Source organism: Acipenser ruthenus, chromosome 45 (genome assembly GCF_902713425.1).
Source record: "Acipenser ruthenus chromosome 45, fAciRut3.2 maternal haplotype, whole genome shotgun sequence".
Lineage (NCBI taxonomy): Eukaryota > Metazoa > Chordata > Actinopteri > Acipenseriformes > Acipenseridae > Acipenser > Acipenser ruthenus.
In genome coordinates, this window is record NC_081233.1 from 8,548,214 (window position 1) to 8,573,659 (window position 25,446).

The 25,446-nt window shown below is 45.4% G+C and overlaps 1 protein-coding gene across 2 annotated transcripts in view; it reads left to right on the forward strand.

Annotated features, from left to right (window-relative positions):
• Window positions 1–699: 699 nt before the first annotated feature.
• The window catches only part of LOC117962559 (collagen alpha-1(II) chain), a 33,189-nt gene continuing 8,442 nt past the window's right edge, over window positions 700–25,446 (forward strand). The window contains exons 1-40 of one of the 2 annotated variants that reach the window (XM_059013367.1): window positions 700–991; window positions 4,151–4,351; window positions 5,989–6,005; window positions 6,243–6,275; window positions 6,576–6,608; window positions 6,722–6,775; window positions 7,116–7,217; window positions 7,711–7,788; window positions 8,524–8,568; window positions 9,079–9,132; window positions 9,630–9,683; window positions 10,043–10,096; window positions 10,225–10,278; window positions 10,407–10,460; window positions 10,584–10,628; window positions 10,926–10,979; window positions 11,822–11,866; window positions 12,317–12,370; window positions 14,592–14,690; window positions 14,783–14,827; window positions 15,486–15,584; window positions 16,050–16,103; window positions 16,995–17,102; window positions 17,687–17,740; window positions 18,195–18,293; window positions 18,671–18,724; window positions 19,120–19,218; window positions 19,368–19,421; window positions 20,087–20,140; window positions 20,684–20,737; window positions 20,852–20,905; window positions 21,335–21,379; window positions 21,874–21,972; window positions 22,279–22,386; window positions 22,702–22,755; window positions 22,852–22,905; window positions 23,799–23,852; window positions 24,252–24,305; window positions 24,697–24,804; window positions 25,005–25,058. In XM_059013367.1, the coding sequence (XP_058869350.1) occupies window positions 898–991; window positions 4,151–4,351; window positions 5,989–6,005; window positions 6,243–6,275; window positions 6,576–6,608; window positions 6,722–6,775; window positions 7,116–7,217; window positions 7,711–7,788; window positions 8,524–8,568; window positions 9,079–9,132; window positions 9,630–9,683; window positions 10,043–10,096; window positions 10,225–10,278; window positions 10,407–10,460; window positions 10,584–10,628; window positions 10,926–10,979; window positions 11,822–11,866; window positions 12,317–12,370; window positions 14,592–14,690; window positions 14,783–14,827; window positions 15,486–15,584; window positions 16,050–16,103; window positions 16,995–17,102; window positions 17,687–17,740; window positions 18,195–18,293; window positions 18,671–18,724; window positions 19,120–19,218; window positions 19,368–19,421; window positions 20,087–20,140; window positions 20,684–20,737; window positions 20,852–20,905; window positions 21,335–21,379; window positions 21,874–21,972; window positions 22,279–22,386; window positions 22,702–22,755; window positions 22,852–22,905; window positions 23,799–23,852; window positions 24,252–24,305; window positions 24,697–24,804; window positions 25,005–25,058 (2,682 nt within the window). In that variant the 5' untranslated portion in view covers window positions 700–897. The remainder of the gene's footprint in view (window positions 992–4,150; window positions 4,352–5,988; window positions 6,006–6,242; window positions 6,276–6,575; window positions 6,609–6,721; window positions 6,776–7,115; window positions 7,218–7,710; window positions 7,789–8,523; window positions 8,569–9,078; window positions 9,133–9,629; window positions 9,684–10,042; window positions 10,097–10,224; window positions 10,279–10,406; window positions 10,461–10,583; window positions 10,629–10,925; window positions 10,980–11,821; window positions 11,867–12,316; window positions 12,371–14,591; window positions 14,691–14,782; window positions 14,828–15,485; window positions 15,585–16,049; window positions 16,104–16,994; window positions 17,103–17,686; window positions 17,741–18,194; window positions 18,294–18,670; window positions 18,725–19,119; window positions 19,219–19,367; window positions 19,422–20,086; window positions 20,141–20,683; window positions 20,738–20,851; window positions 20,906–21,334; window positions 21,380–21,873; window positions 21,973–22,278; window positions 22,387–22,701; window positions 22,756–22,851; window positions 22,906–23,798; window positions 23,853–24,251; window positions 24,306–24,696; window positions 24,805–25,004; window positions 25,059–25,446) is intronic. The other variant, XM_059013368.1, reaches the window with a different exon arrangement.

Genomic DNA, 25,446 nt, shown 5'->3' on the forward strand with positions numbered 1-25,446 from the left:
CCCACGAACATTTTTTTTTAAACAGAAACATTACAAACAGCTCTCTCTTTACAAACATCTATAGTATTAAATAATTTTGTATTATTATTATTTTGGAACGTATATTCAATAAATTCTAAACTAAACATTACAAAAAAATGCCATACAGTTTGGAACGATTTTTCAGCGCTGGAAAGACTTGTGTTTAAAATAATTTATTGTGTAAAAAATAAAATAAAAAAAACAAAGAAGATTTTAAAATACACTTGAATCTGATGCACGAGTTTTCTCTTCCCCTGCTAAGTGGATTCTACACCTTTGCAGCCGCAGACCCGGTCCCAGAACGGACCATCGCATTTGAAATGAACAAACCGCAGCCATTTACCAAAGACGCGCACAAGTTCTTATTGAGAAGAACCAAAACAGAATAATAATAATAAAAAGTTCTGAATCTCTGAAATGTATTCCTGTAAAAGAACAAGAACTTTTGAACGAAGTTTTGGGCAAGTTTGCAGAGACGGTCAGAGAGAGAGAAGGGGGGGTGCAAATTTTTTTGGGAGGGGGTACCCCCTCTGCGCTAGCTCTATGGATCGGAGAAGGAGGGGTCTGATATAATGGGGAGAGAAGGGAGACGGGGAGGGAGGTAAAGGCTCGGATTTCAGCTCGACTGGGGGGTAGGGGCTGGCTTCTATTCGGAGATATACGAAGACCATTGAAGGAGAGCAGACATAAAACCGAGGTGCCTGGGCGAGAGCGGACAGTACTGAGTTTCTGCTGGGGCCTGGTGCTGGATTCTCCCGTCGTCTTCTTGCGATTGACTGTATGAAGGCTCGGCAGTGACTGGGGGGAAAAAAAACACTCTTCTTTCGTCCTTTCTTCATTTCTTCCTCAAAGGCCCTGCGTGTCTAATATTTAGACATGTTCAGCTTTGTGGATTCAAGGACTGTTCTGCTTCTTGCAGCGACTCAGCTCTGTCTATTAGCAGTTGTCAAATGTCAGGACGTGGAAGTCCGTAAGTTGCATCTTATTTTAACTTTTTAACCGCAAAAGAAAAAAAAAAGTTTGGGGTTCCTTTTTTTTCTACTTTTTTTAAAAATGTAAATCTATCTTGCGGAAAACCTGGCAAACGGAGAAAAATAACCTTGGAGCCTGCTGCTGAGAAATGATGTGGTTCTCACACGTTTGTACGATAACTTTTCATGCACTTATTCCAGCAATTCTGTGTGCCAGAAATGCACTTGATAAAAGTTTCAGTGGTTGATGCATAGTTATTTTTTTAACTTTACTCGCATTAGAACTATGTATGTATTTATTTAGTTTGTTTGTACAGAGTTTGCTGAAGTTGAAAAAAAACTAACTATTATATTTAAAAAAGGAACACCTGTAACGATGGGGCTGGCTTATAAAATAATTGAAAATTATTTAGTTATCTACTGATAGGGTAACAACAAAATCTGTAGAAAGTAATCGCTACGCACTGGGGTGTCTGAAGGTATAGGTTATAGGGTTTAACCGCAGCAGTTTGAGTGCTTTCCTGTCTATTAGAAACTTCTGGAATGTTTGCTATACGTTTGATGAAAATGAACAGCTTTTAAAAAGTTGCCCCGGTTTACTAGCGTGCGGGGATACCCCAGTCTCTGCTCTGGGGCAGTTTCCAAGCGTCTCAGAGTATGATAAGTAGTTGCTAAGACGGCTCAGAGTGTTGGAAAGGAATGCGGGTATTAGAATCAGCGCGCTCCAGTGCGGGCAGGATTCCGATCTTATTAAAGTTCCATAGGCATTTTTTTTTGGTTCGTGGCGGATGCTGTACAGCTGGAGCAGAGTTGCTAGCTGAACGATAGACGAGCCTGCCCTGCAAACCCTTTGAATTCCAGAGCAGAGATTGATAGATGGGGAGGGGTAGGAGGTTGGAGTGCACGTTTGGAGACCACCTGCGGGTTTTTTACTATACATTCCGAAAGCGTTTGGACAGGCTCGTACTGCACACAACCCTCTTAAAAATAGACTTCAGACTAAAAAGCGATCCGGGCTGAAGGCCCTTTATGTGAGCGTTAAGTATTCAAGTGCAGCGGGGCAGATCGGGTCTTGTTGTGGAGTCGAGCATCGCCCTCAGCAGCGTGCCGGCTGTGCGAGGCTGTGTGGATAGGGATAAGTGGGTATAGCAGTATAAATGTTTTGTGATGTAAACATCATAAGCATGTGTTTGCACCGCTGCTCGGTGTGAGGGCACTGTTCCAGTTCTATGACTTAATTAATTGATTCATAATATTTCATTTTTTTAAATGCAGTGCTGAGAAGGAGCTGCTTGCGGTGGAGTCAGGCCAGCATTAATATTCCATATGCTTTTTTTTTTTTACTGTTTCCATCTGTTTTCTAGATTGAGAGAGAGAGGAGGGGAGAGAGGAATGTGAGCATTTTTTCTTTGTTTTTTTCCCCCTTTGAAATCCTTATACCGGTACGTCTAGACCTCGGCGTCGGTGTCATCATTTGGCTCGTCTTTTAGAGTAGAATAACGCCTGTAAGCTTAGGATTCCCCCCCTTTGCAGCGGCCCCTAGTCATAAGAATAAGCCTTTCTTCCTGAAAACTGCTGAAAGATATGTGCCGACGTGCAGAATTGTCGAGAGCTCAGCTGGTAGCGGTCACGTGACCCCAGGGTGCCAGGCTCAAAGGGCAACACGTCTTGATTGATAGATTGACAGGTGTGGCTCTTGGACCAGGTATAATAATAGTGATGGGTTGGTTCGTTTGAAATGTTTTGGTTTTTTTTTCTGAATTGTCAACTTCTGTTTTTTTGTGGGTTTATTTTTGTTCCACAGTAAAAACATGAAATACTCGTGAGTTATATGAAGTAAGTGCAGTATAAATGTAATATATTCATAAATCCGTGTGCCACGTGACGTGCACAGCGCACATTTCTCAGTAGTACAGCTCCCGGTCAAAGCTGCGCATTCTCCATTGTTCAACGCCTCTTGGCTGACAGTCTTGGGAGCGATGCTTTCCAGATGGGGTACAACGCGCCCCCTGTTTGTTTAAGCAGGTACCTGTGAATCGCGGCCTCAGTCCCGCTGAGAAAGAGCCCATTCATAAACCCGGAGGTCCGCTGGGTTACCCGAGGGTGACCTGGCCGCTAAGGTAAACAGCGGGACGGCAGGCTCCTCTTCTGTAGAATCAATACCAGTGCTGTAAGGGCTCAGGCGTTCTCCAGGCAGGAGAAGTTAAATATCCTTCATGCGATTCGCATTTCGTCGAGCTTTTTATATATTTAAATACTACCCTCCCATTTTTATTGGCAAGACTTCTGTCATGCACTTAAATTGCCCTTTCTTGATTTAGTTCCAGATTCAAATCGAATACCCCCAACAGTTCTAGGACTTTTATTGTAAATGTCAGTACTATTGCTATAAAACTATATAGCATTCACGCCTGTAAACTGTTATAGTTCCTTCGTTTAATAATCTGCAGTGTATCCTGTTTTGTAGTCTAGTTGCACGCGTTGTGTGTATATTTATACTCACTTTGTATATATAATTATAGTGAAAGGACAGTACAGCTTCTATTAGACCCAGACTGATGGTCCTTTGATGTGAATGAAAGGCTTGAGAGTAAGTAAACGAGTGCCGCCGTAGCCGACAACACTGCTCTCTGTGATAACAAAAAAAAACAAAACAAAAAAAAAACACAAGCACCAGAGACAGCTGGCATCTTCAAAGTTGCGTATGCAGCTTCCTGATCCCGCTATCGGTGCAATGGGGAAAAGCAACACGATACAAATACGGGGCAATACTGCCTCCGCGCGGCAGGCTTTAAAATTGCATCCTTTCAAAAATCCAGATATTAAACGCTTTTTTTAATTTAGTTTATTGCTTTTTTAAGGGGGGGGGGGGGGGGGGGTACTTTTTGCATTTATTGTTTTCTTTCAGGATTTTTTTTTCCTATTTACAAAACTAGGAGACAGGGATGGGAAAGGAGGAGGGGAAAGTGGGAAGAATCATAACTGTTATTTTTCTAGCTGTCTGACTGGTGATGATGATGACACACACACATATATATATATATATATATATATATATATATATATATATATATATATATATATCAGAAAGATGATGCTAACGCCATGACCTCTCTTTTTCACCCCCTCAAACCCGTGTGCTTGTCGCGCCTCGCCAGCTGGCAGCTGCACGCAGGACGGGCAGAGCTATAGCGATAAGGATGTGTGGAAGCCCGAGCCGTGTCGAATCTGTGTGTGTGACACCGGGACCATCCTCTGCGACGAGATCATCTGCGAGGACATTAAAGACTGCCCTAACCCCGAAATACCTTTCGGAGAATGCTGCCCCATCTGCCCCGCCGGCGAGACCTCCCCCGGTGGTCGTAATTTATTTATTTACTATCCATAAATAAATTACTGTCGTTTTCTGTTGTATAAATAAACACCCGTGGATGACCGGACTCCAAACTCACGAGTCCTGACAATCCACGGCGTTGTATACAAACTAAGAAACCAAAAAGACACTTCTAACTTCACTTTATACACGCATTGGTTTATTATTATTATTATTATTATTATTATGACAGTCTTGGATTCATAGTACAGTTCTCAATTGGCCTTGGATATAATTGTTATTTATTTATTTACCAGACGCCTTTATCCAAGGTGACTTCCAGGTGTTACAGGACAGTACAGGGTTACAATGCAAGCTTCATATTTTAAATACAGTGTGTTGGCAGAATCATATAGGACTGTGCGCATGTGGGATCTATTATGGAAACGCCTGGGTTTAAGACGTGGGCCAGTTTCTTCCCACAGCGGTGTCTGGTGCTTTAGACAGAATACCTCGGGCCTGATTTAAGAGAGGAAAATACAAAGAAATGAAACACATGTTGGGCTCGAGGGACATTTCTGCGCATGCATTTCCATGTGCCCAATAAGAGAACGCGACTCCGGTATCCGTGCATTGGCGCAGGCCCCCAGTATTGATGGCATGGCCCGGGGAATTCGTGCTTTAAGACACTCCTTTGCAGAATTGTTAATTATTCTGCGCTGAAAGAATGCGGGCGAATTCAAAAGGTTCCAGAGACGTTTTAATATATTTATTAGTTTTACTTTAAAGCCAAAGACGATGTATAAAGGAGCTCACAGTGAACTCTAGAATTAGAAGTGGTCTTTTTAAACCCTTTCCGACACCAGTTTTATTATTATTATTATTATTATTATTATTATTATTATTATTATTATTATTATTATTATTATTATATAAAGAATGCCTTGACATTGTGACCGTCAGTCCCTTTATATAAACGGTCTGTAGAATATTCCCTAGAAATCTAAATGAACTTGGACGGTCTTTGCGAGCCTGCAGAAACCACCCCAAGCATTCCTGTCGCTTTTTTTTTTTTTTAACCAACAGGCTCAAACTGGTGTACGGAACGGGTGAACTGAAAGCATTCATTTAAGTGTACACTCTAATGCAATTTACTGTTTACTGCACGCACGCTAGCTCATGCTTTCAACTTGCTTTATAAAATGTATTATTACTAGATATTGTCTTTTGCATATTCTCCTCACACATGCTAGCAATTCTGTTACCTGCTTCAATAACAACCCCTTTCTGTCTTATTCAGACAGTGGCTGGCGTATTATTATTATTATTTTTATTATATTATCATTTGACACTATTTGTTCAAGCCTCATAGCCTGCTTTGCACAGCCGCTGCTAGCAGGACGTGCACCCCATCAAAGATAACGCAGCTCCGCATCTCCATGGCTACCGCTGGGCTCGCTCTTCAGGGTAGATGGGTCCCCACCTCTAATTCAGTTAGTTTGTATTGAGGCCCCAGTCACTCCTTCCCTCTCTTCTGTCCTCGATTAGGTTGTTCCTGTCCTGTCTCTTAGGTAGTCGACGTGTTAACGGGTGATTTGTGTCTTTACTCTGCTTTTAAAAAAACAGGCGAGCGTTATTAACTTAATCTGTGTGTTTTGTTTTTGTTTTTTTCCCCGACTACAGAGCAACCTGGTCGTAAGGTGAGATGATTTGAACGGTTTTTTGGTTTACTTTAAATCTTCTAAGTGTTTATATTACAATAAGGAATCATACAACAACAAGATTATTATTATTATTATTATTATTATTATTATTATTATTATTATTATTATTATTATTATTATTATTATTACATGTTCTTATGTAGTAGTAGTATTTGGTATTATAAATAAATCAAGGAAATTAGTTAAAACTGTAACCTTTTTTTTCTGCTACAGGGACAGAAGGGTGAACCAGGAGATATAACCGATGTAAGTGTGTTTTTCAATCTGGAACAATTCATAAATACACCAGTTTTAAAAAACAGACCAAGAATCAACAATGCAGCTGTAGAACTCCTCTCCCCAATGAGCTCATTTGCAAATGCAGGATCCCTAGCAGTGCGCACCTTTCTATATTTTGTCTACACAAACTATAATAAGCATCACTGTAAACACCAGATATATTTCTAAGACCTGGCTGAAGCTCTAGATGGACCCCCACCGCCTCTCTTTACTGTGTGAGAGACCCGCTCCTCCTTTCTCATTAGCTCTTTTTATTTGGCTCTGCAGGTTGTGGGACCGAGAGGACCAGGAGGCCCAATGGTACGAGTATTTTCAATCATTTCGTCCTTTTTTTAATACATTTTTGTTTCAGCTTTTCCAGCCTCGAGGCTGAACCCCAGTGCCTGATGCTTTTCTCGTTATTATCTTTACAGGGACCTCCAGGAGAACAAGGACCAAGAGGCGAGAGAGGAGACAAAGGTGACAAAGTGAGTATTAAAAACCATCGAAGCTGTCAAAAAAAAAAAATATATATATATATTAAACTGGGATTCTAATGACTGGCAATCTACATGGCCACTGCATCCCTGTAATACAACAGTGGATTCACAGTAGTAGATAAACTCTTTGCAAGCCTTATAAGCAAGGTGAGCAAGGTACCAATGACCCTCCGAAACATGAGCATGAGAACTCATCACATCCAAACTGTTCTTTAGTTATTTCCTGTCTGACTGATTTGCATGGTCTGATTCAGAGCGTGACTGCCGCTGCTGCTTTCCTAACCCCTCTCCCTCTCCTCCTCCTCCTCCTCCTCCTCCTCCTCTCCAGGGCGGTCCCGGCCCTCGTGGCAGAGATGGTGAACCCGGCACCCCTGGGAACCCCGGACCCCCTGGACCACCCGGACCCAACGGTCCCCCTGGCCTTGGCGGAGTAAGTACTGACCCACACCCAGCAGAGAGCCTCCGCAGGCAGTGTGACTGCCTGGAGCGAGGCTGGCGAGGGCAGGAGAGCCCCGTGAGCCGCAGCGCTCCAGTCCACAGACATGCTGTAGGAAACAGTGGATCCTCATCACCTGCTCTTCTGCTGTTATTAGTGAGACACCACAGACTGGGGTTCATACCTAAACCGGACTGGAGCTTAAAGATCTCAAACATTAAAATGCGTGCTTGTAGCCACCTGGTGGTAATATATTTAAATTGCACTATTACATTATTAGCAGCTGTTTTTTTTTTTTTTTTTCAATAATGTGCAAACTCATACCCAAGTCCCAAATAGGATACTGTGGGACTGCCAATAGTTTGGCAGTAGCACCCACTGCCTTCCTGTCCCATGACGGTGCAGGCTAGCATTGTAAACAGCAACGGTTGCTGTGGAGACGTCCTCTGACCTAACGTTGACATCTTCCTCCCCTTCTCTCCTGCAGAACTTTGCTGCTCAGATGGCAGGAGGTTTTGATGAGAAAGCTGGTGGTGCTCAAATGGGCGTGATGCAAGGACCAATGGTAAGATCATCCCTATCACAGACTGCTGCCCTCTACAGGAAGGGAGGGGAGTCTCTCCGTTTTAAACTGGCCAGCTGGAAGCCCAAAGCCTTGCGTCTGAGTTTGTTAAGCCAGGAGAGTTTCATGTGATGCCAACAGCGCATCCCGGGGAACTGACAGCCCCTTCTGCACAGTGAAGCTTGTTTGTGTTCAAACAGATATTTAATATTTGGACTCAGTGTTGCTCTCAGTAAACACTGAATTAGCCACACAAAGTAGCAGTTTACTCCAGTTAACCCTCATGTGTTAGTCTTGAAAAGAGGCCAGTGGGCCCTGTTCCAGCAGCAGCTTTCAGTGCTGAGAATGCCTTTGTCCAAACCAGGCTTGGCAGCCACTAAATGGGAAGGCCTGATGACTTAACCCATATCTGCCTGCCACTCCTCGGCTGTATTGGGTTTGCAGTTCAGGGATCTGTGGTGAAAGAGGCTTCCCAGTCAGCCATGCCCAGCACTGCATTGTTTCTTTAAGAGAGCACCAGAAAAAAAACAATAAACACTTTGCAGACAGATCTGCAAAGGATGTCTCATAAAGATTCTAATGCAGTGAAATTATATTTCCCGTATCCTTGCTTCCTTGGCTAATGCACACTTGTTTGGACAGACCCTGTGGATTGTAGGATACAGGTTCTGCGGAAGGAGTCGATGTAGCACAGTATTGCTCTTTGTCTCTAACCTGGATTCTTGTTTTGTTTTTTAGGGCCCCATGGGTCCCCGAGGGCCACCCGGCCCCACTGGCGCTCCTGTAAGTACTTCCATTCTTTACAAAACAAAAAGCCACACATCTTTGTATTCAGAGTACACGTCTGAGGAGTGTGCTAAAAAAGCAATGGATGTAAAATGCTGAATTATTTGTATGAGAAACAGCTGCTATTGTGTTGTATTTCAAACACATGCAGTCTAAACAAAGCTTACATACCACTTCGAGATCGTCCCGACCCAACGTGTTATTTTGACCCTTTTATCTTGTGTGTGGTTTAGACAGTCCCTGGCAGTTTTTAGTTTCAGAATAGTCACTGGAGGGCATGTCATTACAGCGTTCCACACTGAAATAGGGGCTTGTTTGACTTGATAAAAAAAAAACCTTGCTGATAATCTTCTAAAGAAGCCTGGGTAGGTCACACACATGCACACTGCTTCATTAAACTGGCACAGCCCAGGTTGTTTGACCGCTGGAGATCCCAGCTTGCTGGCCTCTGCCTGTGCTTGGGGAGCTGACGAGTGTAACGGTTTGTCTCCTGTCTGTGGATTTCAGGGCCCACAAGGTTTCCAAGGCAACCCCGGAGAGCCTGGTGAACCCGGAGCTGCTGTGAGTATCAAAGCCGCGGCTCTGAGCCGCTGAAATAAAGACGAAATGACAGGAGCTCTAGTGAAGCGAGCCATTGCAATCGTGTCATGTGCAAATCAATTAGGAATTGGCAGGGAAAGGAATGGCCGTATTAAAATACCAGTCTAACAGCTGGAGGTGGCACAGGATTCATGTACCTGTAAATCCCTATTGCAGTGCTAATCTCACCAGACACTGCCAAGTTGTATGAACAATTACACAACATGCAATATTTATTATGACTGTGCTTTATGTAAGTGCAACATTTACTAATACTGCATCAGAATAACTAGCTAACAAACTGCATACATTTAAAACGGCTAATATGAAATGAGATAGAGCCGTACAGTAACACAGATGCAATGTTCTGCAGCTCATGAATTCTACAGTGGAATCCCAGTGCAGAGTGATATAGTGTTCCTGACAGTGACTGCCCCCTGCTGGCAATGCCCTCTTACAACAAATTTGTTTTTCTTTAGGGCCCCCTTGGTCCCCGTGGCCCCCCTGGACCTTCTGGCAAACCTGGTGAAGATGTGAGTACCTTCCTTGGCATGATTATGATCAACATTGTCATGTAGCTTGTTTCTTTAAAGAGCCATGCAAACTGAACCTGCAGTTCTACCATTTGGCCACCAGGTGGCACATTTGCTATGAAGTTTTCAGAGAAACCGCATTTGCTTCATTTGTCCACCAAGTGGTGCTATGCTCTAAATTTTTTCAAACCGATTACAATTAAAGTGATTAATTACAATGGGCAGGAGATACGATTCTGGGTTATATTTTGCATGCTCCTCCCTAGTAAAATGTTTGGAATATAATCTTCCAGTACTAGCCAGGACTGCATAAAGTGTTTCAGTGTCTGACATGTGAGTTTTCTCTCTCTCTCATTCAGGGTGAAGCTGGCAAGCCTGGCAAATCTGGAGAGCGTGGCTCACCTGGCCCCCAGGTAACGATCTCAACAGTTCAACCATTCCTGATGACTCTTCTTCTTAAACATTCATTATTATTATTATTATTATTATTATTATTGATGCTGAAACTCACCCTCTACCTTCTTTCTCTTTCCTCCCCCAGGGTGCACGTGGTTTCCCAGGAACCCCTGGACTCCCCGGGATCAAAGGTCACAGAGTGAGTGTTTCCGGACGGCCGTTTTGGATGTGTTATTGCATTGCTCAGCGTTTGCAGATCTGTGCACTCCAGCCAAAGCAAACCTCTTGCTAACCCTCTCTCTGTGTGTCTCTCTCTCTCCTCTGCAGGGTTACCCAGGTCTAGACGGGGCGAAGGGAGAGGCTGGAGCTGCAGGCTCAAAGGTAGGAAGAGCACAGTCACTTATACCCATTAGTGATCTTCTTTTTTCTTTTCTCCATTATGCATGAGTCCTTCCTTGCCCTGTCTCTCACACTCTCTCTCCCTCTCCCTCTCCCCTCCTGCAGGGTGAAGCTGGTTCTCCTGGTGAGAATGGAGCTCCCGGTCCCATGGTGAGTAAAAAGATCATTTCAGTACCAGTCCTGCCAGGCCTGGCTTCAGAAAGTCGGGTCTCCTGCTTCATGAACCCGCCTCTCGTTGGGAGCCAATAGGAATCGGCACAAACCAATAGGAAGTCTTACCGGAGTGGAATACTGCCACCCAGTGCAGTGCATTGGTATTGCAGTGTTGATAAGTTGACGGTTTTTCTTTTAGAACTTGGACCGCTGTCTAGTGGTCTTTTAGAAGAAGACAGTATTCAAACCCAACAGATCTGTAGTAACGTGTGTTTCTCTCTCCTCTTCTTTCAGGGTCCACGCGGTCTTCCCGGCGAGAGAGGGCGTAATGGACCTTCTGGTGCTGCTGTGAGTGTCTCACTGTCCCATTCTCCACTCCTCCACTCCCCTCTCCCCTCTCCCCTCCTCATACTCCCCTCCCCACACTCCTCCCCTCACCTCCCTACAGTCCTCCCATCCCCTCCCCATACTCCTCCCATCCCCTCCCCATACTCTCCTCTCCCCTCCCCATTCTCCACTCCCCTCTCCCCTCCCCATTCTCCACTCCCCTCTCCCCTCCCCATTCTCCCCTCTCCCCTCCCCATTCTCCACTCCCCTCTCCCCTCCCCATTCTCCACTCCCCTCTCCCCTCCCCATTCTCCACTCCTCCACTTCCCTCTCCCATCATCAACGTCTCCCCACTCCTCTCCCCATTCTCCCCTCCCCATCCTCGAGTAACCTGGCACAGCCGATCCGATCAGAACAGACTCTCCCCTCCCCCAGACAGACAGATAGATCTCCCCACTCCTCAGAGAGATGAGACCTGGGCAGCGTCAAAGCTCCCAGTCACTTTGACTAACCACTGAGCCACACGACTGTGGCAAATACAGGTTACACATACACAAAGCTGTCAGTCATCTACACAGCCCTGTAGTTTTAAAAAGCGCTTTTCATTTGGCTGTGTGTCTGCATTAAATTGGATGCAAGCTAAGCCCTTAAACAGCATTATATCAGAATCCCAGCAGCCAGTGTGCAGGGTGCAGCAGAAACCAGGAAGGAAGCAGCTGTGCTGAATGCAAGGAGTTCTGGTTGTAGTTGTAGTTTTTAGTTTACTTCCTGGCCCAGTGTAGACTACAGTTCTGCATCACGCAATATTCAGCGTTTATAACGTGCAACCTAATTTAACTGTGTGTCTCTGCCTCCCCCTACAGGGTGCTCGTGGTAACGACGGTCTGCCTGGTCCCGCTGGTCCTCCCGTAAGTATAAAAATAAAAATAACGAAATTAAAACCGTGAATGCATTACCAGCCATCGATAAATACAACATGTGCAGATTATTATCCCAAAGGATTCACTCCATACCGAAGGACTGCAGATCTTAGAGAATCACATTAAACCTTGCATTGTTCAAGTTCGGCATTTGCTGTTGTATTGCGACATGAATGCAACGTGCCGGTACAGTTAGTGCTCTTAGCTGTAGATAGATACATTTTACTGCAGTGTGTTTCAGCTTTTATTGTGTGTCTTATACACTAAGTATCAACTATGTCAACACTGCAAACCTGTATACAGGTCTAGCAAAGATAACTCCTTTGAAAATGTAAGTTCCTTTGCTGATGCATGAAAGAATGCCACAGTGAATGTTCAGAGTGGGAGCCCCTGCCTCATTTCTCTCTCCCCCCCCCCCTCTCTCTCTCTCTCTCTCAGGGCCCCGTGGGTCCCGCTGGTGCCCCTGGCTTCCCCGGATCTCCAGGTTCTAAGGTATGTGTCAGCTCAGGCAGAGCCAGCCAGCCAGCCTGCAGCGCTGCAGAGAGGGAGCGGGCAGAGCCAATGACATCCCCCTGAGAGCTTTCACTGTCTAGCCACAGCGACCCAGGGAAGGGACAGAAAGGGAAGCACATATTCAAAGGGGCACATGCTGAGAAGGAATGGCTGATTCGGAGAGAGATAAGCTGTTGTAGGATGACTAGCCAGAGGCTGCTGTTTTTTTTTTTTTTGTGCAGAAGAGTCTGCTGAATTAAGTTGCGGAGCTGCATTCTTTCGGCCGATCTTGGTGGTTGTTTTTCAGAGTTTTCAGAGAGGCAGTGAAGGGAGGGGTGGGGTTGAGAAGTAAGATGCAGTGTGAAAGTTTGTTAGGGGCTTTTGAGTTGACGAGAGTGAGGAAAGGTTTTTCTTGGAGAAAGGGGTAAAAATAAAGATATGTGTATCACCCTCTGGAATTAACTAATTTTTGCTTCATAAATAAATAATGTCACGTTAACATTCCAGAAAATGACTCACCGCTTTGTACTTCCCCATGTACTTAATGAAAAACTGAGAAAGATCAAACGTGACATTTTGAAATCTAACATGAAATAATGCACTACTATTATGACTTCCGGTAGACTTCTTTTTGCGATATCATTTTGTAGTTTCTTGGATTACATGATATGTAATAAAATATCAAAATTTTGTTTATATATATATATATATATATTTTTGTTTTAATGATGTCTCAATCCTAAAATTGTGATACTAAATGTTTGGCTGTCGCTGTAGCCCTAAAGTTCAGTTCTCTATTCTGAAAAAAGCCCTGTCAGGTGTGTGTGTGTTTGTGTGTGTGTGTGTGTGTGTGTGTGTGTGTGTGTGTGTGTTCAGTACTAATTGGTTGTGATGTTTGGCTCCAGGAATCTTTTAATTAAGAGCTTGTTAAGTTTACAGGGAATCTCAGGTCAGGGGTGGGAGGGGAAGGGATTAACCGGCTGTTTCTCTCTCCTAATTCCACAAGTTTTCAGCTGGGAAACTTAGATACCAATTCAGGTTGAGTTCCAGCCATTACCATGGTGACCAGACAGCCCAGAGGTCTAAAGAAAAAAAGAAAAAAAAAACACAAAACAATCAAATGAAACAGGACAAGAGCTTTTTGTAAGAGCGAGCGGGGAGTCATCGAGGGGACAAAAGAGCTGCCATGTGACTTCTTTGTTTCCGGATAATCAGTAATAGCTGCCCCCTTGTTCCTCCTGAATGTACTTATTCAGGTTGCTCCCCCCCTCCCCCCTCACGTCTTCCACCAATGAGAAGCAGTGACAGAGCAGCCAATCCGTACGAAGCTCAGAGGAATGAAAGAGGCGGACAGCGGGCACTATTGGCCGAGCCAGTTGGTTCAAGTGTTTCATTGGTGGCTCAAATTAAAAGGAAATCGCCAGCTAACCGCTCGGCCCCATAGCTCTCCACCTGCGAAAAACGTTTCTTGGTCATGTGATCTCGGTGATGTCACACACACAAACAAACTAAAACCCTGCAAAGGAATTCCATTCACATACTTTTATAGGCAGTCTGCCCCAAGTTGAGGCAATGACCTTTCCCGTGGGCTCTGATTGGCTGGCCATGTTATGACTTCAGAGTGGGCGTGACCTACAGAATCATAATATTTAGATGAGTTGCTGAGTGTATTGGCACCGATCCCTTATTGCAGGTCTGGGGCCAATTATACACTTGGCTGAAAGTACTGCACTTTTGGGACAGCCCCTTCCTAACCACATGCCCAGCCTCTCACATGTATAAGTGTCTGAGGAAATATGTATGGCTATTAATCAGAATTGAATTGGTTTCCATGGCATAAAACAGGTGTTACTGAATAAGTCCAGTTAATTAATTGGCTTAAAAATACAATGAGAAATGAAAATAATACAAGCGGTGCCTAATTTAACCTGATGACTTGATGAATGTAGGCTTGACTGTTCTACTTAATTTAACAACAGATGATTTACTATTATACTTAATTCAACAAGCAGAGACACTAGCCAGGCACTGGAGGCGATCTTGAACAACAGCAGCACCTAATCCCTTTTCCTCTGGACCGCTGACAGCGCCTCATTGCCAGCGAACACCACAGTGTGTGATCCGAGCCTGCATGCTCCTGCTTCTGTGCCTGGATGAATGAAGTGATGACTAACCCCCTGCGTGTGTCTCTCTCTCTCTCTTTCTCTCTCGCCCCCTGCAGGGTGAAGCTGGTCCCACAGGTGCACGTGGTCCCGAGGGAGCTCAGGGCCCAAGAGGCGAGTCTGGTACCCCCGGCTCTCCGGGCCCCTCCGGCGCTTCTGTGAGTCTCTTAAAGGACAAGATATCTGCATCTTCATCGCTGTGACGTTCCGGCTTTTCCTCTGACTCTGTGTGTCTCTCTTCCCTCTTTAGGGTAACCCCGGTACTGATGGGATCCCCGGAGCTAAAGGTTCAGCTGTAAGTATTATTAATGAGTCATTTAGCGACTTACAGAGACCAGGGGGTGAACTGTGCATCAACAACAGCTGCTGCAGAGTCACTTGCAATAGGACCTATTGAGTTGCAATACTACTAATAGAATACAATATGAAATAGCAACAATTTAGGGTTACAGCAAGTTCTGTCTACAGTGACACAGCAGTGCAATAATGCATTAGCTGAGGATCCAGTAACATGGTGCTGAGGTTCAGGCAAGGCCAGTGCAGAGTAGAAAGGGGTAGATCAAGAAGCGTTTGTTTAAAATTGTGAGAAAAAAAGGTAGCAGTAATTTTAGCTGTAATCAAAGGTAGCTGTAATTTTAAATCACAATGGCTTTGGAAGAAAGTAATGAAAAAGGTCCCAGCCAGTGCAACACAAAGGAATTTAAGAAATCCAATCCGCCATAAGCGATTGCATTCGCTCTGGGAATCTGAATAAGTGGCTCCCTGACTCTTAAACAGGGGAGCAGCAGCTGCCTGGGCTGGATGTGTCCAGGCAAGTCATACCTTCCAGGGAATTAGCAACCGTAGGCAAAGGCTGTATCAGCAGTGGCGTGTGCTGCCACCTTCAGGCCAGGACTGGAACTGTGAAAGAGATTGTGACTGGTGAATAATTGTGTCTCTGCTTCCCTCTATAGGGTGCTCCTGGTATTGCTGGTGCTCCCGGCTTCCCTGGTCCACGTGGACCCCCAGGACCTCAGGGTGCAACTGGGCCTCTCGGGCCAAAAGGTCAACAGGTAGGTAACCCCCCAAAACTGTGCCAGAGCCCCCTCTGAACTATTCTCACTCGGGACTGATTGCTTGTCATTGCACTCCACTGTGTTGCGCCACTGAAGACATGCAATACTCTTATAAACTAAATAGATAAGAGAGTAGATGTACTGAACAGAAGAGAGAAGCAGATGTAACAGCTGCACCCGCAACATGGGATCTTTTCATAAAGAATCACAGGAAGGTTATACATTGAAATACAGATCCAAGTACGCCGGCATTATCCTCCAATTGCTTCGGTGTATCACACAGCTGAACCCTTCATCTTCTAGATGCATCAGAGGAAATGGTCACATAGAAACAGGGTCACTTCAGAACTCTGGTGTGGAGCTCCATGGTAACACCCGTCTCTCTCTCTCTCTCTCTCTCTCTCTCTCTCTCTCTCTCTCTCTCTCTCTCTCTCTCTCTCTCTCCCTCTCTCTCTCTCGCAGGGTGACCCCGGTATTCCAGGATTCAAGGGTGAACATGGTCCCAAAGGCGAGCACGTAAGTACACCTGCACTCCTTTTACTGTCTCCTCGGAAGGGCTGGGTGGATTGAGAAGAAACATAAGATTTCACATCCCCTCCCCAAGAAATAATTCAGCAGAAATGATGCAATTTCAATATGTAGCCACAAGGTGGGGGTCATGTGTTTCTAAGCACAGTTGGTGCCGCCTAATCAGTATCATGATAATCAGGGTTTCTGCTTAAATGGGAGACGGTTCTTCCCCATGCTATTTATGTTGTCTAATTGGGACGTCACTTCGTTTAATTGGGATATAGTATTTTCAAATGATGAACAGAGATCGCTTTTCAGAGCAAGACAGGTTCGCGTAGAGCAGTGCAGGGAGTACGTGATTACACTGTGACTTGCCTAAATTACTTAAACCATGTTGATCTCTTGAAGAAGAAGGAGTCTCCTGTGGTTTCTCAGGCTGCTGTTGCAAAGAAAGTTGGCTTGTCAACATCGCAGGTGTCTCACCTTGTGATAAGATGTTTCATCAGTTTTCATTTCATGTAAAAATAAAAAACAGCGATTTAATTTTATTTAGCATTAAAAAAAAAAAAAAAAATTGGGACAGCCGCTTATTCGGGGTATTTTTACTTCTCCTGAGGCGTCCCGATAAAGAAGCGCCGACTAGATCTCGTTTAAAGAACATGACACTCCCAAATTCTGAGAAGCCAAGTTTACAGCGATTGACCACACGGTGGTGCTGTGCACTACATTGAAATCCAGTTAGAATTAATCGTGCAAGCAAAACAATTAAATGGGAAATTAAGAGATCCCTGACCGGATCTCTATTACACCTAGAATTTAATTAACAGGATGTTGGCGTCGGGTGGTGGTTGTGTTTGTTTGTGACTAATCAGGCTTTGTTCTGGACGCCCCACACAGGGCCCTGCTGGTCCTCAAGGTGCCCCCGGCCCGGCTGGAGAGGAAGGAAAGAGAGGCGCCCGAGGAGAGCCTGGCGCTGCTGGCCCACTCGGACCCCCCGGAGAGAGAGTGAGTTAAACTGAACACTGACACCAGAACCAGAGCTAGGAACACAGGATTCAGAGCACAGCTAAACTGAGCTGGACTCCCAGCTGGAACACAGGATTCAGAGCACAGCTAAACTGAGCTGGACTCCCAGCTGGAACACAGGATTCAGAGCACAGCTAAACTGAGCTGGACTCCCAGCTGGAACACAGGCTTCAGAGCACAGCTAAACTGAGCTGGACTCCCAGCTGGAACACAGGCTTCAGAGCACAGCTAAACTGAGCTGGACTCCCAGCTGGAACACAGGCTTCAGAGCACAGCTAAACTGAGCTGAACTCCCAGCTGGAACACAGGCTTCAGAGCACAGCTAAACTGGGCTGCACTGCCAGCTGGAACTATAGCTTTAAACTCAGTAATATCTATTGAGAACTACAGCTTAAAAGCCAAGCCCCTGGTTTTTCACTAGACTACAATACTGTATCATTCTCTCATATCAACTTCAAACACTTGATCCTAATTGAGAATCTGTATAAAACAGAACAGAGTCCTCCCTGTTAGAGTTTTATGTTGGTTTACCAATGCTAATCTCTCTCTATCCTTGTTGCTAGGGTGCTCCCGGTAACCGTGGTTTCCCAGGTCAAGATGGTCTTGCAGGTCCCAAGGTAAGTGTCGCCATGGCAACTTGTAGAACATTTCTAATCCAGGATTGCACCCAAACTTTCTTATTGGAAATACTATAAAGTGCAATTACAACCCTTGGCCACCGGGTGGCATGTGCGCTACTCTAGAATACATCCCTAAGACGCAGTTACAGCATGTGACCACCAGGTGGTGGTCATGTTGAACAATAATAATTTAAATCAGCAATTATAAATACGTAAGAGGGGATGACAATGTACAATTTATCATAAAATATAATTCTTTTTTTATGTACATATCCTTACCCTTTGTGGTACGTACTTGGAGAATGTGTCTCTATCCTAACAGAAAGCTCTCATTCTGCACACAGAGTGCATCAGGATGATGAGAGCTGATCAGAACCAATGTGCCGCAGAGCCTGGTGTGTGCAGTGACTGACTCCCTCTCTCCCTCTCCCTCCCTCCCTCTCTCTCACAGGGTGCCCCTGGCGAGCGTGGTCAGCCCGGTGTTGGCGGTCCCAAAGGTGCCAACGGTGATCCCGGCCGCCCCGGAGAGCCTGGCCTGCCCGGTGCCAGAGTAAGTACCCACCTGTATACTTGGTGGTCCGGTGGTTAAAGAAAGGGGCTTGATACCAGGAGGTTCAAATCGCAGCTCAGCCACTAACTCACTGTGTGTGTGACCCTGAGCAAGTCACTTCACCTCCTTGTGCTCCGTCCTTCAGATGAGACGTAAAACAAACAAGGTCCTATTGGAAGCTGGATTCAGAAGTCCTCTCCGATTCCTCCTTTACCGGTGTCTCTGCAGTGAATTGGGTGGCTGATGGCTGGGGCGGGTTTAGCTAGTTGAGATCCGGATGGCGTGGGAGATGATCCAGACCTCACCAGTCAAGCCAAAGCAATGGATCCCTTGGACTGCAGCTTGCTAACCTCTTTTTCTCTGTGCTCTGCCTGTAGGGTCTTACTGGTCGCCCTGGTGATGCTGGTCCTCAAGGCAAAGGTGGTCCATCTGTAAGTATTCTCTTTCTAATGGACATACGAGATATGTAAACATATACACCTGTTAGATTAGTCAAAAACTAACATGGAAATGCATTTACGTGCATGCCTACTCTAGGAGTCAAAACAACATGAATACACACTAATCCTCTTAATGTAAAAGATACCATGAATTCACCCCTAAGAATCAGCAAGCAAAACTGAGCTACAGTAAACCTGTATTGGGGGTTTATAAAGCTGCAGGATAGGGAGCCAGCCATCTCTGAGTGGTGAGAGCCAGCTTACTCACACTTAAATGCGCAGTGCCATGAACACACAGACAGAGACAGACACACATCTATATATATCTCTGCTTGATTGTGATTGTGTTCTGATCTCTCTCTCGCTCTCTCCCTGCCCGCCTATAGGGTGCCGCTGGTGAGGATGGTAGACCAGGACCCCCCGGCCCCCAGGGTGCCCGCGGTCAGCCTGGTGTTATGGGATTCCCCGGACCTAAAGGAGCCAACGTAAGTGTGCCACTTCGACCCACCTGTGCTGAAGATTGTTAATACTGTACTGATAGTATTGCAACAGATTAATAAAACAAAACTGCTTGTAAGCTTTGTTGAAACGATGTGGTTTAACTCCTCTCTGTGTCCTTTCTGTTTCTGTCCAGGGTGAGCCCGGAAAGGCTGGCGAGAAGGGATTGGTTGGCCCTCCAGGTCTAAGAGTAAGTCATTAACCTGTTTTTACACGAAGACTGCGCATTCAGAGCGCACATTACCCTGTGCAAACACCGGGGGGCACTGTTCACTATGTGAAAAAACAGTGAGCTGCGAAACTAGCTGAGGATTGAAAAGCCCTGACACTGCGAGATGAGAAGAAAGCAGAAAGCTAATGAAGAGGCACATTCCATACTGTGCCATGAGAGAAAGCATCCCTTCTAAAAACTAACCATAGCCAAGTGCATTGAATCCTAGCATGGTAAAGCATAGGCAATCATTGTAAAGAATAGCGAGGTATGGTAAAGCATATTAATAAACATGGTACGCTATGGGAAATGCATAAGGCATGGTAAAAACTGCAAAAATACCATGTTTTTACTACAAACTTCCAGACATTAGAACAGGAGCGACTGCAGCTAGCAAACTCATCAGGGCCTTCCATATCTGCTTACACTTGCTCACAGCCAGCACGTCACTACTGCAGTCTGTAATGCTTCGTATTCAGCTGTGGCTGTTGAAGGAGTCTGTGATGACAGTGCACACTGGTACTACTCCCTGTGAACCCTAGCTAGCGAGGGAGGGAGGAGAGGCTCAGTGGTGAACAGGGCCGTGTCTCCTTTGCTCTCGTCTCTTGCCCAGGACTCACGGATCTTTGTCTTCTTGCACGCAGGGTCTGTCTGGTAAAGATGGTGAGACCGGAGCTGCAGGACCCCCAGGCCCGTCTGTAAGTATCCTCCTCACTCTGCAGATTTCATTACACAGTCATTTTATTACAAGGGCAACGAGAAAGAGGTCATCGAAATCCCACGTGTGAGAACCGGTGTCGTCTTTTGATATTTAAGAGGGTTTCAAGCCAGTGCAGAACAGCAGTGAGTCAGTTTAAATATGGGACCTGTTTCTGATAAAGATGCATTTGAAAAGCGCCCATGCATTGAGCAGTTGAACTGAACTGTAATATATAATAATATGTTTTAATATGCCAGACCTGTTGTGAAACTAAGATGTTTCATTCCATATTGTTCTATGTTCAATTATTTAAAAAAAAACACCTATGAAATAATTAACCATTACTTGTTTATACAGTTTTGTCAAATAAACTAAACTGAATTTACGATGACAGTCATCGTATTTTAAATGATATAGTGCATTGGACTGACAATTGTGGGAGCAATTCCAGCCCTGTCCACTAGATTGTGCTCACACTAATGCTGCTCTACAGTGATGACGGTGAAGGTCATGTGAATCCATGTCCCTTTTCTCTCATTAGGGCCCAGCTGGCGAGAGAGGAGAGCAAGGTCCCCCAGGTCCTTCCGGATTCCAGGTGAGTGTTTTAATAACCAGATATCCTTTAATTGCACTCAGTGGTGTATTTTAACACACTCTTTGTCCTGCACCCAAACTGATGGAAGCCTTTTCCTCTCCTGTCTGATTGCAGGGTCTGCCCGGACCTCCCGGCCCCCCAGGTGAAGGTGGCAAGCCAGGTGACCAGGTGAGTGACCAGCCCTGGAGCAGCTGAAGAGCCAGCCCAGCCTCGCTCACATAGTGGTTAATATAGAGAGATATATCTAGGGATAGGGTTGATCGAGACACATCTGGATCTGAAGCCTACTAAAGCTTAACAGTGTAGCTAGCATCTGATGCATTTTATTGGACCACTATCATATGTTTTAATAAGATTAGTTCTTATTTTTCCATGTATTTGAGGACAACAGTGCAGAATTAAAAAAAAAACAGAAAAAAACCCTTTGCTGTTTTAATATTGCATTGGATATTTGTAGAGTTTGTAGGTTCCTGATTCCTGAGACTGCAGTCGGTGACACAGTGCAGTACCTGTATTAAACTGGACCTCTCTCTCTCTCTCTCTCTCTCTCTCTCTCTCTCTCTCTCTCTCTCTCTCTCGCTCTCTCTCTCTCTCCAGGGTGTTCCCGGAGAAGCTGGTGCTGCAGGCAGAGCTGGTCCCAGAGTGAGTTTCCTCCGAGCCTCCTGCCTCCTCATTCACTCCCCATCACACGCCATAGCCAGCAGCTTCCACTGAGAGCAAAAGACATCTCCTTTAATACGCAGCCAGTCCATGTGCTGGGAACTGTACCAGAGCCTCTCGAGATACAAGCTTCTACAGACACTTTATAATGCACTAGAGGCTCTTTATAAAAAAAGCAGCAGGCATGCCATGAGAATGGGGCTGTGCTTAAACCTTACCTTAAGCAGGGGGTTTGCTTGTTACCCAAGTATAAGGAAACATTGAGTTAAAAAAAAACATTCTAAGAAACCGCAGTTACACCACACGTCCATCAGATGGCACTGTGTGCTATGGCGGGGGACTATTGTAAGTGAAGGGACAGTGAATTAAAATAAGACAAATGTTTCCAGCTTCAGTATCATAAGTGACTCCTACATGTGCATACACACCAGCATTGCTCCTGACTAACCCCCTCTCCCCTTCTCTCTCCTGGGCAGGGTGAGCGTGGTTTCCCTGGCGAGCGTGGATCTCCAGGTGCTCAGGGTCTTCAGGGACCCCGAGGTTTGCCAGGAACTCCTGGAACTGACGGTCCCAAGGTGGGTACCCCCTGTCCCCATCTCCTTCGCCATGCAGTGGCATTCAACAAACACCCCTACAAACTGGACTGGGAGAGCCACTCTGATAGATCACCTAGCTGATGGAGGCATTCTTCTCCATCTCCTTCAACTTCTCATTATTATTATTATTATTATTATTATTATTATTATTATTATTATTATTATTATTATTCCATACTGTTATATGTCATTTAAAAGTCTTCAGCTCAAAGGGATTGATGTCCTCTCAGTGTCTGAGCAGTATTGTAAAACTTGTTGCAATGCCCTCTGTGTTCTTGTCTGCAGGGTGCGACCGGCCCATCTGGTGCACTAGGAGCCCAGGGACCCCCCGGCCTGCAGGGAATGCCCGGTGAGAGAGGCGCTTCTGGGATTGCCGGCGCCAAGGGTGACAGAGTGAGTACCCCAGGCACACCTGATACCCGCTATGGGGGCATTATCAGCAACCAGCGTGCCCGCTAACACAGCCCGGGAACTCATACGTTTTATCCCAAAACCAAACAGCAGCACAAAAAGAAGTTCACAAAACAAAGCAAAATTATAATGGCAGTAAGACCCCCATGTACTGGCACGACAGCGCCCCCACGTGGACAGCGTAATAATAACAACAGGAGTTAACGAATGAGTCGTTGTTAGTAGTTCTGTGCAAGGTGACCTGGCTGGGCTCTGTTCGGTGTTAACCCTTGCTTTGCTCCTCTCTCTCTCTGACAGGGTGACGTTGGTGAGAAGGGACCCGAGGGAGCTTCCGGTAAAGATGGTTCACGAGTGAGTATCCGCCTGCTGACAATGCAGGCCGACGCTGCACTTTCATACCCAGTGCTATTGAACTGATCGCTCACCGAGTTTCTCTCCCTCTCTCAGGGTCTGACCGGTCCAATTGGTCCCCCCGGCCCAGCTGGTCCTAATGGCGAGAAGGTAAGAACAGAAACAGAAATCCAGCAATAAATATATATATATATATATATATATATACATACATACACTGCTGTGCAAAAGTCTTAGACACATTGAGGAGTTGCAGTATATATCGATCAACGAGCATCAACAATTTACTCAAAGCCTCCACTAGTGTTTTCCACTATTATAACAATTCTGACTGTTATTAAAACAGCATAGTTTGGGTGAGAAGACACCAAGCTTGTCATTTAGCAATCTTTAATTCACATTGATCAGAAGAATCTTCAAAAACTTGTGATCCCAACAACTCAAAGTAAACTATACATGAGCAGCTAATATGAAGTGTTGTAGTAGCTAATCCATCCCATTTAGCTAGTGGTTCTCAACAGAGGGCGGGCGTGCCCCCCATAGCAATCCAAGGGGGGGGCACGAGAAGCGTCACAGCATTATATATACATAGAGATAGATAGATATACATACATCTCGTAGTCCTTGATAAATCATTTGATACCAGCAGCACAGCCCCTAATAGTGCATGCCCAAACAAAATATTAGAAACTGAGCAGCTAGTGTGGTATGATAAATATTCACACCCACAGTACACATAACTCCCACTGCCCACACCCACTCACTCACACCCTTACTTGTAACAGTGCCTGGTAGTCTGCTGTGCCACGATTGCCCTCTTCATGACCACTGGTCCAAGCTGAAGGGCTAACAGCCCCACTCCTCCCTCCAGGGGTTTCGTCCTTGTCCTTAATGACAATGTGCAGGGTGATGCTTGCATCCACATGTCAACCTTGACAGCTCTATCAGCCAATGACAGCCCCTCTCCACAAGCTGCTGTTGCACAGAGTGATGAGTATATAATACATGCTGACCTGCTGCTTCTTCTTCTCCTCCTCCTCCAGGGTGAATCTGGTCCCTCTGGTCCTCCCGGAGCTGCTGGAACCCGCGGTGCTCCTGTAAGATTTACTGTCTGTTTTTATACAACCGGTACAATGTATTTACAAAAAAAAAAGAAGTGTTTTTGTCTACATTTCAAGATACTTCTTTTAAAAAAAAAAAAAGACTACGCATTGGCCTAGTGACTCCCTGGTTCCTGAAGCAAATCCTGAGACTCGAGTAGAACCTCAAGCCTGGAATAAGCTGATGAACAGGGGATGGAACTGATGCTGTAGGTTGCAGCACGGTGCTGTTTTCGATTTAAGTTCAATTCGCTTAAAATAATAGAATAACATTTACAGTCGTTGTTTGGGAAGCTAACTTTTCTAGATCTTCTTTTTTTTTTACTGAAAGTCCAAGGCCTTGCAGTTGTGGGAAAGCCTGAGTCTTGAGTATGACCTCTTCCCTTTCTCCTTTAGGGTGACCGTGGTGAGAATGGTCCCCCTGGCCCTGCTGGATTTGCTGGTCCCCCTGTAAGTATCTTTCTGTGAAACACACTTAAGGTTCAGTCTTTTAAAAACTGAAGACAGCCGGAATCAAGTCTTCTCATGTAGTCAAGGCAGCCTTGTCAAAACCCTTCAGTTATCTTTGACTCTGCAGATAACATTCATAAATACCAGATTTGCATTCAGTTAGAGTCCCAGATAAAAAGAAATTAAATAGCATTTCCTGTACCAGGCTTGGCTCTGTACTATGAGAGTGATGCACTTGATGCAATGATGTTTACGGGTAGCAAGCAGAACGTCAAGTAACATTATCATCTAGCTCAAATAGACGATACTGCCTATAAGCAGTTTACTGTTATTATCTTGCCTGGAAGGTTGGAGTGGATGGCTCAGCTCTGTCTCTCTTTCCCCCCTGCAGGGTGCTGATGGTCAGCCTGGTGCTAAAGGAGAGCAAGGAGAAGGTGGACAGAAGGGAGATGCAGGTGCCCCCGGCCCACAGGGTCCTTCTGGAGCTCCTGGCCCACAGGTAAGAGCTCAAGACCCTCGCACAAGCACAGAGTGCCATGCGGTCTTAAAGGAGAGCCGTGGTTTCACACTGGAGTGGGCGCTGAGGGCTGTGTAACAGTACAGTAGCAAACTGCAATGTGACGTCAAGGGATCTCCCTGTTCAGGACTATTGCTGTAACCGAATCAGTGGTCTTACCTGTTCTGTTCTGTTCTGTTTAGGGCCCAACTGGCGTGTCCGGACCTAAAGGTGCCCGTGGTGCCCAGGGACCTCCTGTAAGTATTTTATAAAGAAATGATGCACACAATAGCTAGCTGAAAATACTTCCACTCTTGTAGTAAAAAATACATTTGAGATGTCTGCAGCTGCAGATCAGCAAGCCGCTTGCAAGATCTATCTTTATGGGTGGTTGTGCGCTGGTAATGAATATGATCTCAAGAATGTGATGCATCAGTCCACATGCAGCCGTTTGGAGAGGGGCTGGTCTCTTTGTGGACTGCTCTAAAAAGGAATCTAGCTCTTAGTTAAGTGAGAATTGTTGCAGCACCGTTCTGAAGCAGCATGGTAGCTCAATGCTACCGTAAGCGGTTTCAGGACCAAGGACAGAGCTGTGGACCTGCTACAGCTTGGCAGACTGTGAGCGGAATTGTAACTCTTAATATT